General features: G+C 31.5%; 1 protein-coding gene across 1 annotated transcript in view; it reads left to right on the top strand.

The window, feature by feature from the left end:
* LOC126886721 (protein Lilipod) overlaps window positions 1-11,827 on the top strand; it is a 119,879-nt gene extending 108,052 nt beyond the window's left edge. The window contains exon 9 of the mRNA XM_050653729.1: window positions 11,503-11,827. Within this exon, the coding sequence (XP_050509686.1) occupies window positions 11,503-11,590 (88 nt within the window). The 3' untranslated portion in view covers window positions 11,591-11,827. The remainder of the gene's footprint in view (window positions 1-11,502) is intronic.
* Window positions 11,828-15,242: the final 3,415 nt, after the last annotated feature.

Below are 15,242 nucleotides of genomic sequence, written 5' to 3'. Positions count from 1 at the left end.
CTAAAAGGTTGATACTGATATTCAGTTATTTTTGATTCGAGATACTTTGAGACATAAAACTTATTTAAGAGTAAATATATTTTTTTATTTATTTATTTTGCTGTTTAGTCGAAGGAATGATTCATTTATGTCATGTTTTTTCACTCTGTAAATGGATAAGACTGATATATTCAATGTTGAACTGTTACATGTGATGTAAACAAATAAGAGAGAGCGTCCTAAATCATTTCGTTGCCCGTCTGCGTGACAAGATATCTCGTAACGCGACATTTCGTAACCCCACAAATTGTAACGGACAATTCGTAACTATACATATGCGTAACGTCATAATGGAATTATTTTATTTTTTAATGGGGAAACTAACATTTATTACAGTTAAAATTTGAAATGACTATCAATTTAACGAACCACCATCAGGATAAAGATTTTTGACACATTTCATATTTTGTGGAGAAATACTAAATAAATATTATTAAATATTAAATAAAAAATATTTTTAAAATGATGCCTTAAAATCAGTATAATCTAGTAATGTAAATTGTATTAATTATTATAGTAAATACAGTACTATTAAACTGTTCATAAGCTTGTCATATTAAGAAGAATATATAGAAAATATCTGTGAAATGTAATTCAGTAATACTAAATTTGCAACAAAAAAAACATAATCATTGGCGTTACGAATTGTGCCGTTACGAACTGTCGCGTTACGAGATGTCCTGGTGCCATGGAATCGTGCGTGTGGTATCTCCAAAGGTTTTCCTAATCTTTTTTAATAACTTATCATGGTACTATGGTGTAGTAGAAACATGACAATCCTATCAACTGCAAATAAGCGTGGTTTAAGCTCTCTTGGAATTGTTTTTTATATTATTGTTATTGGTAATTTTGAATTTATTATCTTTGATACATTTATCCTTCTAGAATGATACTATGTGTAGTGTTACATTAAGTTGCAGGGTGGTTTTTATTTATTTGAAAATAATAGAGTTGATTTTTTCTTCGATATATTTAATTTAATACAATTTAGTCCTTATTGTAACAAACAATATTTAGAATTGATTTGATTAATAAATGAAAATAGAATATAATTTTACGTTCTCAAGTAATATTTTTTTCATTTCCCATTTTTTATAAATACAATAGGTATTACAACACTACAGAAAAAAAGTGCAAAATATTGATATAATTACTCAGCAAACTGTTGACAAGTGTTGAATCTGGCTACATTTTATATGTAGAGATGGAAATATGATGTTCTTGTCAACAAGCGGTTGATGTACAATGTTTGGATCACCAGATTTTGTGATAGAGAAGAAGTGTGGACGTGGTAGAAAAAAAAATAATTACAGTTTTGTAAGACAATCTCTAAATACATATTTTTTTAAATTGTTCCCCAGTCTAATAATTTCAATGTTTATTTACAGTTTTTAAAATTATTTAATTGTCATATTTGTCTAATATATTGCATTTTTTATAAAAATGTTTAATTTAACTCACAAACTACGCAAAAAGTCCAAATTTGTGATGAAATTATGGAGCATATAAGCTGCATTAAAAGAAATAGTGGTATGTTTTTTATTTAAAGTTATTTTCAGTTATTTTGTTATCAAATTGATCTTAAATGTATTGAATTACTTGTAGTATCTAAAAAATATTTAAAAACTACATATAAAGAAAATACAAAATTTCATGTATACAGGGTGGGGCATTAGTGTGACAAAGTCCAATTACTCGTTTGTCGTAAGAGATACGAAAAAAAGTTATTTAGGTAAAAGTTGGGGCACAGATAGGATCATAATTTAAAAATATTTTCAAATATACAGGGTTGGAAAAAATTTACTTAATACTCTTTTAATGATGTAGATTGTAAATAAACATACCTAATTACATAAAAAAAAATATACAGGGGCGTGCATATTGACAGGGTGACACAAACTTATGTTTTTTTAAATGGAACACCCTGTATATTTTTACATTTTTAAATTCTCCTCAATGTTTCCTTTCTTAAAATGTAGGGTTTTGTGATATTATACGAGGTGGTTTAAAAGATAATTACGTTTTTTTGTTAATTTCATAGCAATATTTACACCCTGTAGAATTGTAGTGATTCGACATCATATTTTTATTTTATGTTCAAACGATTTTTAATATAGTCTACTATTGTTAATACATTAACAGTAGTAGACTATATTAAAAATCGTTTAAACATAAAATAAAAATTTGATGTCAAATCGCTACAATTCTACAGGGTGTAAATGTTGCTACGAAATTAACAAAAAAACGTAATTATCTTTTAAACAATCTCGTAAAATATTACAAAACCCTATATTTTAAGAAACGGAACATTGAGGAGAATCCAAAAATTTAAAAATATACAGGGTGTTCCATTTAAAAAAAACATAAATTTGTGTCACACTGTCAATACGCACGCCCCTGTATATTTGAAAATATTTTTATATTATGATCCTATCTGTGCCCCAACTTTTACCTAAATAACTTTTTTCGTATCTCTTACGACAAACGAGTAATTGGACTTTGTCACACTAATGCCCCACCCTGTATGTAGTATATGTATCACGTTGTTATTGTACATAAAAATACCTAAAAACTACAAGAACAATGATATAATTAGACTGTAAACAATTATACAAAGAAAAATAACAGTTTCAGTTACAAATCTAAATTGGGAGTGAAGAATTCTAAAGAATATTATTATATTAAATTATCATATTTTGTTAAATGTGTATAATAGTATAGTATTCTCTGTAGATCATCATCTGTGAGCAGGATAAAATTTTACCTAGGTGGTGAGCTAAACTTATCCAGAAATGGTGATATTAATGTCAGCACAGGCAGAGTTTTATCAACAGTGGATAGGTAAATTAATCTTCAACGAACACTTTGACTACTTCTATAGGGCTTAAATCAGGATTGTATGGTGGATATTCTATAGAAAACTATAATAATCGTATATTATGCTGTAACTTTCTCGATTTTAAATGAATCTGATCTCAAGTTGGTCTGCACTGTTGGCTATAGGATTGTATTAAAAAGAAAACTGTTGATAATTCTACTTTGAATTTTAACTTTTTGTTTTAAAAAAGTTTTAAAAACTATTATGAAAAAAAAATGGACAAATATCCTTTAACTATCGAAGAAAAAAACATCTACTTGGTTTATAAGAACCACCACGTATATAGAATTCGTTTTACCATTCTGTAGGGACTATATCTCTACTTTAAATTATTTGCTAAAGATTACGTTTAATTTTTATGGACACTCTATATAAAGTGTAATAAAAAGACTGGTCAAAAAGTTAACTAGTAGGTCTATGATTGCAATCCTGCGATTTGTGTTAACTTGCAAACTAACAAAACTGTATTCTTAATTAACTATAATTAAGCCGACAAACAAGAGGTTTAATTATACAGTGGAACTATTTTTAATATTATACAGAGTGATTCGTTAGTAATCATTACTATTTTACTTGTCTACTGTATGGCAGACAATATTAGTGTTGCGTTTAATCACTGAATGTATTATTTTCACTATAAGTTATTTTTCACGTATACGTATACAAGTAGAAAAATAAATGTGTTTTTCATATAATGTGTTCTCTGACTTCATCCCTTCACAGAAAAAAAGAATGTGTGTACTTTGTACGCACGTAAGAAGTTATACTTCTATTATATGATTTCAACGAAATCAATATAGTTTAAACAGTTTATTTATATTTAATTTAACTATTAAACTAATTTTAATACTTACTACTTTCCAAAAAATTTTATTAAAACAATACCAAAAATTAAAAAAATAAAAGAATAAAACACATACAAACACATTGAAAAATGCCACAAAGAAATGATTTCTGAACAATAATTGTTGCCAAAAATTTTAACTAAATACGTATTTTCGGAAAAAATTATATAATAATATACTTACAATCATAAAATATGTACAAAAAAAATAGTAACTTGCATTGGGGATCAAATCCGCTTCCCGTCGATCGAAAATCGAAGTTCTTTCCCACTGCGCCAACTTCGCGTGTCTGTCATGTGGGAATATACACCAACTGAACGTTTACACCATAAACTTTTTGATAGTAGTTGTTTATTACTTATATCAATTTAATCAAATCAGTTGGATTTTTGTGGAATTAAAGGAATATTTTGTGGAATAACAATATATTAGGTGAATATCGGTAGAAATTTTGATGGTAATCAAATTATGTATATCAAAGCATTACATACTGTTTTGGTAGATTCATTTTAAATTTTCCAAATAGGTTGGTACCTTCCATAGGTTTCTAAATAGGTGTAATTTTTTATTAGGATACTGAAAAATTTACAATTATTACGTACCTGTCGCTTTCAAAAAATTATTTAAAAAGTCACTACAAATATAAACTTGCTTTTGTCTCTGCCATCACAACTATAAAAACTAATATACACAACATTTTTTTATTCATAATCTCCATATTGAACAATTATTGACAGATGATTTTAACACCCAATCAGATCCCGTATAACGTTTGAGCGACTAATACCATACTGTCGGTGTGCGCCTGCGCCAGGGAATGTAAAAATTCACCCTCGTGCCTAAAGAAGTATAACTTCAAAAATATATTTCCATATAATATCATGATAGAAATCATCGTACGAATACATTCAAAAATGGAAAACTAGATCGAAGTTGTTCAAAGTAGAGCGGTCAAAATCCATATAATGGTGTTTTTGCCAAATTTTGGCTTCAGAACAATATCAAGGATTGTTGGACCAAGAAAATTGCATGCTTTTCAAAGTAGTAGGAATGGGAGAACGAATAGAATGTCAGTAAGAAAGAGGATACCAAAAAGTGGACCTCAAACAACATGATAGACTAAGATGAATGTAAGTTTGTCAAAGAATGGCAAAATTGGAGACATAATGAAAATAAGACAAGTTTTATTATCCAGATATGAACCCCGAACAACACGCTGGGCCAAATTTGTTGTACATTTTCCAAGATAAAGAGAAAAGTAAAAAAAAGTAAAAAATAAAGAGGGACCTTAAACCACATGCTGCACCAAGACAGATGTAAAATCAAAATACAGAGAACTTGTAGGAAAATACGTGAAACAATATGCAGGATCAAGAGAATTATAAATTTACCAAAATAGTAAGAAATAAACGGGAGATCAGCATTAAAAGATTAATCTCAAACAATATGCTGATACTTAACAAGATAGAGATAAAGGGGAAGGCTTTTTCAAGTTGGACATAATTTGTGAAGATAAAGGTAATGAGTGAGAGAATCGAAGTCAGATGTTCAAAAATGGACGTCAAACAACATACTGGACTAATATAGATGCAAATTGACAAAATTTGGAGAATTTTTCCAAACATGACCTTCAAGCAATATGGCTTTTCATTCACAGTCATTTGTTTCGAGTTTCTGTCACATGTCGTATAATCCGTGTATATTACTATTATACACAGATTATACAACATCTGACAGAAGCTCGAAACAAATGACAATCGATGAAAGCGAGCGTACGCGCGCCTATGGTGAATATAAAATTCTTAATTGTGTGTCAAAACATGCGCAATAACTATGTCATAAAATCCATCAAATTTCATTTGCACACCTCAACCGGTTTTAGAGTAAAAAATAAATCGTCAGTTTGTAAAAAAAATGTTAACATCCCGTATCTCGGAAACAAATGGAAATCGAATAACAACATAGGAGTTATTTTTTATTATTTTTACGTATATTATACAGTCTTAAAGTTTGGAACATTCCTCCCCACTCACCCTGTAGAAAGAGTGTGTCAAAAATGAGTGTGACAACTGTAGGGTTAATTGTTTTTAAGATGAAATCAGTAAAACGGTTAAATATATCCTCTTCAGCCCCAAGAAAAAAGTTTTTATTATTTTAACAATATTTTCTATTTTCTCTCCTCATTTGTGAAAACAATAAACGAAAATCTATAAAAACTATAATAAAATTATTTGACAAACATAATATGACATGTCCAGCATAATGGACATCAGGACTTAGCTTTCATATAATTTAAGTATGAAACTGAAAAAAAATTCTGGTTCAGGAGAAATACACATATACATTTTGCATTCTGTACCAAAGAACCTCGTCTTCTTAGTTCATCCAAGAGGTTTAGGCAACACGATAAGAATTTCTATTGCTGACACAGCATATTGGCAAATGGTTGTGGCATCTCTAGGCGGTAACTGGAAAACTGTAGATCTTTTTACAGGAATTATGGGCACCTCATCTTCAGATGTCTCCGGTTTTCTTGAAATAGACGCACTAGCTTATCTATCACTTGCAGGCTTACCACCTAGAGCTAGTGACCTTCCAACATACAGCTTAAATTCCTGTAAATCCATTTCCTTTGATCATTATCGCTATCTTCACTGACGAAAAAATCGTTATCTGTCAAAATAGCCTCCAATGCACTTTCCATCAATATCCTTTTACTATCTGTAACTAAACTTAAAAAATGTGAGTATGGTAACATATTTGGCTAACTAAGTCCCAATGTCCAAAATGCTGGACAAAAAGTTTAGAGGACCGCTAACATGTCCAGTTGTAATTATTTTCAAATATATATTTACCACAAATACGTCCAATCATCAAGTAACATACAGTAAAAACAATCAATACTTTAAAGTACAGAAAAACACTACAACTTACTGTATTTTTGTGAAGCCGCCATCATAACTTAAAAAGTTTCACCACATGTAACAACAAACTACCGAGGTAGGCGCTGTTGTCGAATTTTTCAAATGAGTAAATTTGACTGATAAACAGGAAGTCCAATGTGCTGCAATATAGGACGCAGTGATGCACAACCCGAATAGTAACCGTGTAATAAATTAGTAAACATTGTCCAGCCGGCTGGACCTATGGACTGAGGAGGATATAACTTAAAAAAATTTGAGTACATGTTTAAAAAGTCTTTAAGTTACCTCAAATCACGGTTTTTAGTCTCTGGCCTAATGTTTGACCAACATTTTTGATACATGCTGTATATAGAGAAAATAATTTTAATTCTGGTCCTAAAGTTTTCACGTGTGGTGAAAGTTGCATTCTTATGTATATCACTTATTGTGATAAAACTGATAGTTGGCTTAACTTTTTATAAAAATGTCTACGCCATTAAAAAAGCAGCTATTATTTAAAAAATTACTGTGTAATACTCTTGTATAATTAAAATTAATATCTTATGATATGTATCAATAAATAAGGTTTTGTGAATCCATATTTTTATTTCATACACAAAAGCTCAATATTTATAATCTTTCTTATACCTACTGTTATTGGTTGTTTTTTTTACTTAGTCAGTTCATATTCATCTCCAATATTTTCTTGCGTTTTTTTCTTTATTGTTTCCCGACTTGTAATTATATAAATTATCTGTATTTTCGTTCTCTGTAATATTGCCTTCTACATGTTTGTTCTCTGTATTTTCTTTGTTGTTCTGCGTTCTGTTGAACTGCGTTCAAGTGTTTCATAAACATCAATGTCGTCTCTCATGCTGCATTTCCTGAAAGGTTAAAAAAGTAAAAACAATAAATAAAATAAGAATGTGTGTGTACTTTGTACGCACGTAAGAAGTTATACTCCTAGTATATGATTTCAACGAAATAAATATACTTTCAACAGGTTATTTGTATTTTTTTAAGATTAAACTAATTTTTACTTACTACTTTCCAAAAATTTTTGAAGTTATACTTCTTTAGGTATGAGGGTGAATTTTTAGATTCCCTGGCGCATACGCACACCGACAGTATGGTATTAGTCGCTTCATCTTTTAAGTTATGTAGCGCAAATAAGGTGCGCGTGAAAGTGTTTTTAGTAAATATATTTATTATAATTTTTATGTCTGTGGAGTTGTCTTCCTCCTAATAAGTATTATTGAAAATATTTATTTTCAATTAATGTATCTGTCACCGTGATTGTAATTATGTCCGAGAAATGATCGACTGAATACAAAAACGGTGGTAGCTGATCGGTAGAGCATTCGCCTAGGGATCGAGAGGTTCCCTGTTCAAATCCGGACAAAGTCATATTCTTTTTGTTTTTTCTTTTTTAATTTTTGGCATTATTTTTGTTCTTTCTAAAATTAGTTTAATATTTAAATACAATACACAAAAACTGTTTAAAGTAGATAGGTATTTTGATTTCGTTGAAATCATAATATGCAGTTAGATTATATTATAATAGAACTATAACTTCTTACGTGCGTACAAAATGCACACACATTCTTTTTTATTAAAAAAAATACCAAAAATAAAAAAATTAGAAAACACACGGATTCGAACCGGGGACCTCTCGATCTCCGGTCACACGCTCTACCACTGAGCTATACTCCCCTTGGCTTTGACAGGTTACAAAATTTCTCATACATACTGACAAATTAATAGACCAAATGAAGTATACAAAAATAATTAAATATACTTACTATTATTATAAAGTTCTTATGCCCGAGGAAGACAAATCCAAAGACACAAAAATTATAATAAATATATTTACTAAAAACACTAATAATATATTCTTTTCCCGCACACCTTATTTGCGCTACATAAAGATGTAGCGACTAATACCATACTGTCGGTGTGCGCATGCGCCGGGAATGTAAAAATTCACCCTCGTGCCTAAAGAAGTATAACTTCAAAAAGAAGACTTACGAATTAGTATGTGGGGTATGCCTCAAGATATAGGAGAATGATGACATAGTAACCGTAGGGGAACTAAATGCACACTTGAGCAAAGAAGAACTACATAAAAGAGTAGTAGGAAAAGGAAATAGGACCATAACCATACACCAAAAAACAAAAATGATAATGGGAACAGAATATGTCAGTTGGCAGAAATAATAAATTTAAGAGTCTTAACAACAAAATTGGAAATAACTTGGGTAGACCAAGCCGTAAATATAGAAAATCAAGTAGATATGTGAATATTTGTAGATAATGAGTGCGCTAATGACCGGCGAAATAACAGAAAAAATGGAAAATATACATTATAATATAAAAGAGATGAAACTAGTAGAGGTGGGAAACTATCAATAGAAACATAGATATGTAATAACATAATTTAAATTATATTGATAGTTTTCCACCTATAGATGTATCGGAGTCAAACTGCCAGAGAATTTTATAAAATTCTCCTATCACAGTGGCAGTTGTCAAACTCCTCCGATACGTCTAAAGGTGGGAAACTATCAATATAATGTAAGTTTATAGGTTCCTATCGATAATTTTCCACCTCTAGTAATTTCATCTCCATTTATTTCATAACGAATTATGTTTTCCATCTTTTGCGTTATTTTGCCGGTTAATAGCACGCGCATTACTGTATACACTCGGGTGCAAAAAAATCGATCCACTAAAAATTTGGTCATATTTGATGTCTCGAATTTCCTAAACCTGTTGTCCGTTTTCAGTGATTTTTTTACCATGTTTATCAATATATCTGTAATAATATTGGTGCTAGACAGGTAAACTGTCATTGTGTACCGGGTGTACGAATTAAACTGTGTTTTTTTCTCAAAGTTCGCATCACCCTGTGGACTATTCTAGAGTTTATAAAATACTGAAATTAAAAACCAACTATAGTCTCAGATTTTCTTAACATTCTGTGTTTAGATTCATTTACTTATGTTGAATAATAAAAAAAATTGGGTCCTTTAACAACTGACCAAGTTCGTCATCAGTACAGGGTGTTTCGAAATAAGTGCGGCAAACTTTAAGGGGTAATTGTACACATGAAATTAATGACAGTTTGCTTTATAATCATATGTCCGCAAACGCTTAGTTTTCGAGATACGGGGGCTGTTCAATTTTTTTTTACAAACTGACGATTTATTTATTGCTTTAAAACCAGTTGAGATATGCAAATCAAATTTGGTAGGTTTTAAGACGTAGTTATTGCACATTTTTTGACATACAATTAAGAATTTAAAATTCACCATTAGCATGCAAACGGGTATTATGACCGATCATATTACCCGTATGCACGCCAATGGTGAATATAAAATTCTTAATTGTATGTCAAAAAATGTGCAATAACTACGTCTTAAAACCCACCAAATTTGATTTGCATATCTTAACTGGTTTTAAAGCAATAAATAAATCGTCAGTTTGTAAAAAAAATTGAACACACTGTATCTAGGAAACGAAGCATTTGCGGACATATGACTATAAAGCAAACTGCCATTATTTTCTCATGTAAAATATCCCCTTAAAGTTTGTCGCACTTATTTAGAAACACCCTGTACTGATCACGAACATGGCCAGTTGTTAAAGTACCTAACTTTTTTATTATCCAACATAAGCGAATGAATTTAAAAACAGAATGTTAAGAAAACCTGAGGCCATAGTGGGGTTTTAATTTCAGTATTTTATTAATGCTAGGATAGTCCACAGGGTGATGCGAACTTTGAGAAAAAAGCACAGTTTGATTCGTACACCCGGTATACAATGACAGTTTACCTGTCTAGCAACAATATTATTACAGCGATATTGTTAATGAATAAGGCTATAACATGGTAAAAAAAATCACTTAAATCGGACAACAAGTTTAGGAAATTCGAGACATCAGAAATGACCAAATTTTCAGTGGATCGATTTTTTGCAGCCGAGTGTATTAGCTACAAATGAATTATAATATAACAAGACGATTGACAGAAGAACGTCCAAACAGCGAACTCTGATACGAATGTGTCTGTGGTGATTACAACAATGATGAATATGACAAGAACAAAATCATACAATAGAGTAGTACAAATAAGTTATGCATCAATTCTTGTTAGTGGTACAACTGAACACTTGCAGTTAATTGGTTTAATTGTTTTTAACAACTCTTTCATTACTTTAATTTTGTCTTATTGTTTTGCTAAATCACATATTTATATAGTTAATGGAAATAATCCACAATTTTAATTCAAATTACTTTACATTTGACATTTCGGGATCCACTTTGGAAATCGTTATAAAAATACGATTCATTTAAATAAAATTGTTGTTTATTCCCATTAAATATTCCCATTATATATTAAATTATCATAGTTAATGGATACAATCCATAATTTTAGTTCAAATTACTTTACATTTGACATTTCGATTTAAACTTTGAAAATCGTTATAAAAATACGATTTATTTCATTAAAATTCCCATTAAATTAGTAGTAAATATAAACATTTCATAAGAAAATAGTTTCAGACCCACGGTAAGAAATTATTAGTGAGTTTTTCAACAAAAAATTTAGAGTACTACACAGTTGGTTAATCGTCATCGAAAAATTGCTCTCTACAAAAAGCTGTATGTTTCTAAAACTGTACTAATAATCATTTTGTAGGCTTAAATATAGACATAGCATTAAGGAGATCAGTGCCTTTCTGTTATCATTAGCAGCTTACTACATGTCATCATCAAAGGTGTGGTATTTTTTGTCGTTTTATAAACACTATATGTTGTGTGTTTTTGATTACACAGATTTTTGACTTTCTTGGACATCAAAACTGAAGGAAACACTGTGTCTGTTCCTAACACTCCACGCCCATCTATCCACAAGTATGAATAAAAGAAATATAGATTTTTTTACAGTAAGTGGTAATAATATGTTAAAAATTAAAAAAAAATGTTAAAAAATTAACTAAATCTGTATGGAATTCATATTTATGTTATGTTTAATATTTTAAAATATTTCGTATGATTTTAATTTGCTCAATATTACACATTGTCATATATCTAGTCTAAGTTGTACCCGTATTTGTAATATGTTCCGCATTGTAAGATACGTAATAAATCTACTATAAAATTTTGAGTTTTAATCCTGTTCCTGTAATAAAAAAAAGAAGAAAACTTGCCAAAAGTGGCTGACCATAGGAAATGAAGAAGGCAAAAGTCACACTTATGAAACAAAAAGAGAAATAAAGAATAGAAAAAAATAAGCTCAATACCAATGAGGCATGATAAACGTTGAGGAACTTCAGACAGAAAGGTAAAGGGTACAACCAATACAAGAGGACGAATGGCTAAAGTATTGCTAAGAATTATTACAAGAAAAGAAATATCTCTATACTTACAAAATAAAAGACAGACAAGCACAAGTTGCCGATGTATCTGAAAACGAAATAAATGCGCTAAAAAAGATGAAGAATAATAGAGCAACTAGCCTTATTTAGAGGTAATGGATTTTAACAAGAGCTATGACCTTGTAAATAACACCTACCAGGCCCCGGGATATAAATGGGCAGACTGGGCATTTGCCCAGGGCGCAAAATAAAAGAGATAGGTAATAAAAATAAATTAGAGAAACAAATTACCCACTAAAAAATATCTAACACAAAATGTTCAAAAATATATAGAACAGAACAAGTAAATATTCGCACCATCAATGCAAGACTATCACAACTCAAAAATTGCAATTTTTTGTTTTTTATGAATCTGTAATGGTAATGGATAGTCTAACATAATGAAAGAGTATTTTAACTCAAAATTTAATATAAGACATTATTAAACAATATTAATGTTAGTTATAATACTCTTGCATTATGTTAGACTACCCATTACCATTACAGATTCATAAAAAACAAAAAATGGTAATTTTTGGGTTGTGATAGTCTTGCATTGATGGTACGATATAATAAGGCTACCGGAAATGTAAAATAAAAATAGTAAGAAACATAATAATGATAAGTTAATATCAAGCATTATTATTCATATATTAAATAATAATAATATTAGAACTGGTAACACTGCAATCAGTTAATACGCTGTTGGCAGTACTTATACCGTTGGGTACAGCCGGTGCCGGTGCATCCGCACATGCGCTTCTGTCAACTTAAAATGCTTTGTACAAAGTAGGATCTTAAGAATATAATTTTAAGTTGTAATCTTTGCTGGAAGTGTGAATTATGTAGAAATAAATGTCTACAGTTTTCTGTAACAATAAAACACTGAAAACGTTTGTTTTCTATACTTCCACAAAATTTATTACAGCTACGTGACTACAGCTGTTTCGGCTACAGTTGTCTACAGTTTTGTGTATGAAAGACGTGTTTTCTTGTTATTTACTTTACTTCATAAAATATAAGTAACAGATATTTGCTTTTACATTATAGTAATAAAGGGGATGCCAGTAGACCATTTGCCCAGGACGCCAGTCACCTAAGCCCGGGGCCTGACACCTACATAAGCTTGAGTACTGAATCGGCATGACTCGTAGCTCTTGTCAAAATCCATTACCTGTAACAAATGCTTGTTTGATGGAAAAATTCCGAAGGATTGGAAAATGGGCTACTTAAGCTCCATCCATAAAAAGGGAAACAAAAAAGACCACAATAATTCTAGAGGAAGTTGCGTTACACCTTCTATGGGTAGGTTGTATGGGAGAATTATTAAAGGAAGGATGGAGGAACAACTGCGAACTTCGGAAGAATAGAGCGGTTTTCGTACTGATAATATATTTTCTATAAAACAGCTCATAATTCAACGCTGAATTGCACATTGTATTCGTAGATCTTCGAACGGCCTATGCCTTAAAACAGGAAACACTGTTCCCGTAAAGAGTAGAGGAAATCTTCCAAATAATATACCTACATATGCACCAACAAATTATTTCATAATGGAAGTAGGATCGACAGGGAAAGCAACCGGATCTGGCAGATTTACGTAGAAAATAATAAAGACCATTATTGAGAAAAGGCTAAGTGGGTGAAAAACATAATGGACGACCTCTTTAGAAACCAGAAATTCCCCATATGGAAAGCAGCAAACCTTTTCCTCATACCCAAACCTATGAAAGAAATCCTCATAAAGTCAAGGCTCGAAAAAGAAATAGAGACCTATCGGATCGCTAGTATAGGTTCAGGAAAGACAAATCTGCAGTAGACTGCATAACCAGAAAATTAAAGGAGAAAAAAGCATGCATGGCTAGGTGGGATGGTATTCCTGGACATCAGGAACGCATCTAACAACGCGAATGGGGGAAAATTACAGTGGAACACTTCGAGAATGGGCTGATAATGGATAAGGCAACAGAGTTGAACTAGTTAGGATATGGCTAGAGGGACGGGAACTTACGGTTATCATACAGAAGACGGAGGCCATAGTCCTCAAGGGCAAAAAGCGGGATCCTATCTATCAGAAAGATAAAAAACAGCGCTAAGAAAGGTCATGTCAAATGTAGGACATAGAAAAAGAATTCTTATGGAAGTGGTTCACTCTACCATACATGGCAGCAAGTAATGTGTAAACAAAAATATGTACAGAAGAAAGCTGATAAAAAAGCTCTGTTAAGGGTGCAGCCACGTATGGCATAAGTGAAAACGACAAAGCATGCGAGAGAGGGGTGACGAACACGAAATGGCAAGAAGAATGGGAAAACGAACAAAGGACTGAATGGACAAAAATACACATACCGGACGTGAGAGACTGGATAGTATACATGGCCATAGGGAGACTAATTACTTTTGCACACAGTTCCTCACGGGATACGGCTCTTTTAGAGGTAAAGATAGGAAAGCAATTAGACGTTGACTGCGGGATTAACGACATGGCGGAATACTGTTTCATTGTATAATGTTCTCGAACGAGAGGGCAGAACCACGCAGATATATATGAAAGGGCAAATAATATAAGTGGCAAGAAAGGAGAAAATGCACAGGTACAAGGAAATTCTGGGAGCAATATCTATATCAATAAAAAAGAACAAGATCTTAGAAATGGGACGACTGCAGACATAAACGCAAGAGGGAAACGAAAAAAGATGCGTGTGTAGCTGAGGATTAGTTGGCAGGCAGCATGCAGGCAGAGCATCAAGGCCCCGTCTCACCATCAAATAATTGACAGTTAATTTGATCAAACTTGACAGTTAGTGACACAAAGTGACAGTTAGTATGTATAGTTTGTGTCACTAGTCAAGTTTGACTGTCAAGTTTGATCAAATTAACTGTCAATTATTTGATGGTGAGACGGGGCCTTCATGGACGCACCATATGGCACGACTTCCGAGAGGCAAAATGCTCTCAGGTGCAGCCTTTTAATCTGAATCCAACACACGTCAGCTATCCCTTTTGGGAGACAACACTGTTACGGTCTTTAAAAGATTTTACAACCCCAACAAAAAAACTGTCGAAGGTTCAAACTCAAAACCACGAAAAAAAAGAGTGGCTGCTGTCCCAAACAGTTAACACAGAATTTCTAATTCTGTGTCATACGTTCAATTCACG

The sequence above is a fragment of the Diabrotica virgifera genome, chromosome 6 (assembly GCF_917563875.1).
Source record: "Diabrotica virgifera virgifera chromosome 6, PGI_DIABVI_V3a".
NCBI classification, from domain to species: Eukaryota; Metazoa; Arthropoda; class Insecta; order Coleoptera; family Chrysomelidae; genus Diabrotica; species Diabrotica virgifera.
The sequence above is the reverse complement of the archived record's forward strand: the minus strand, read 5'-3'. Positions and strand labels throughout refer to the sequence as shown.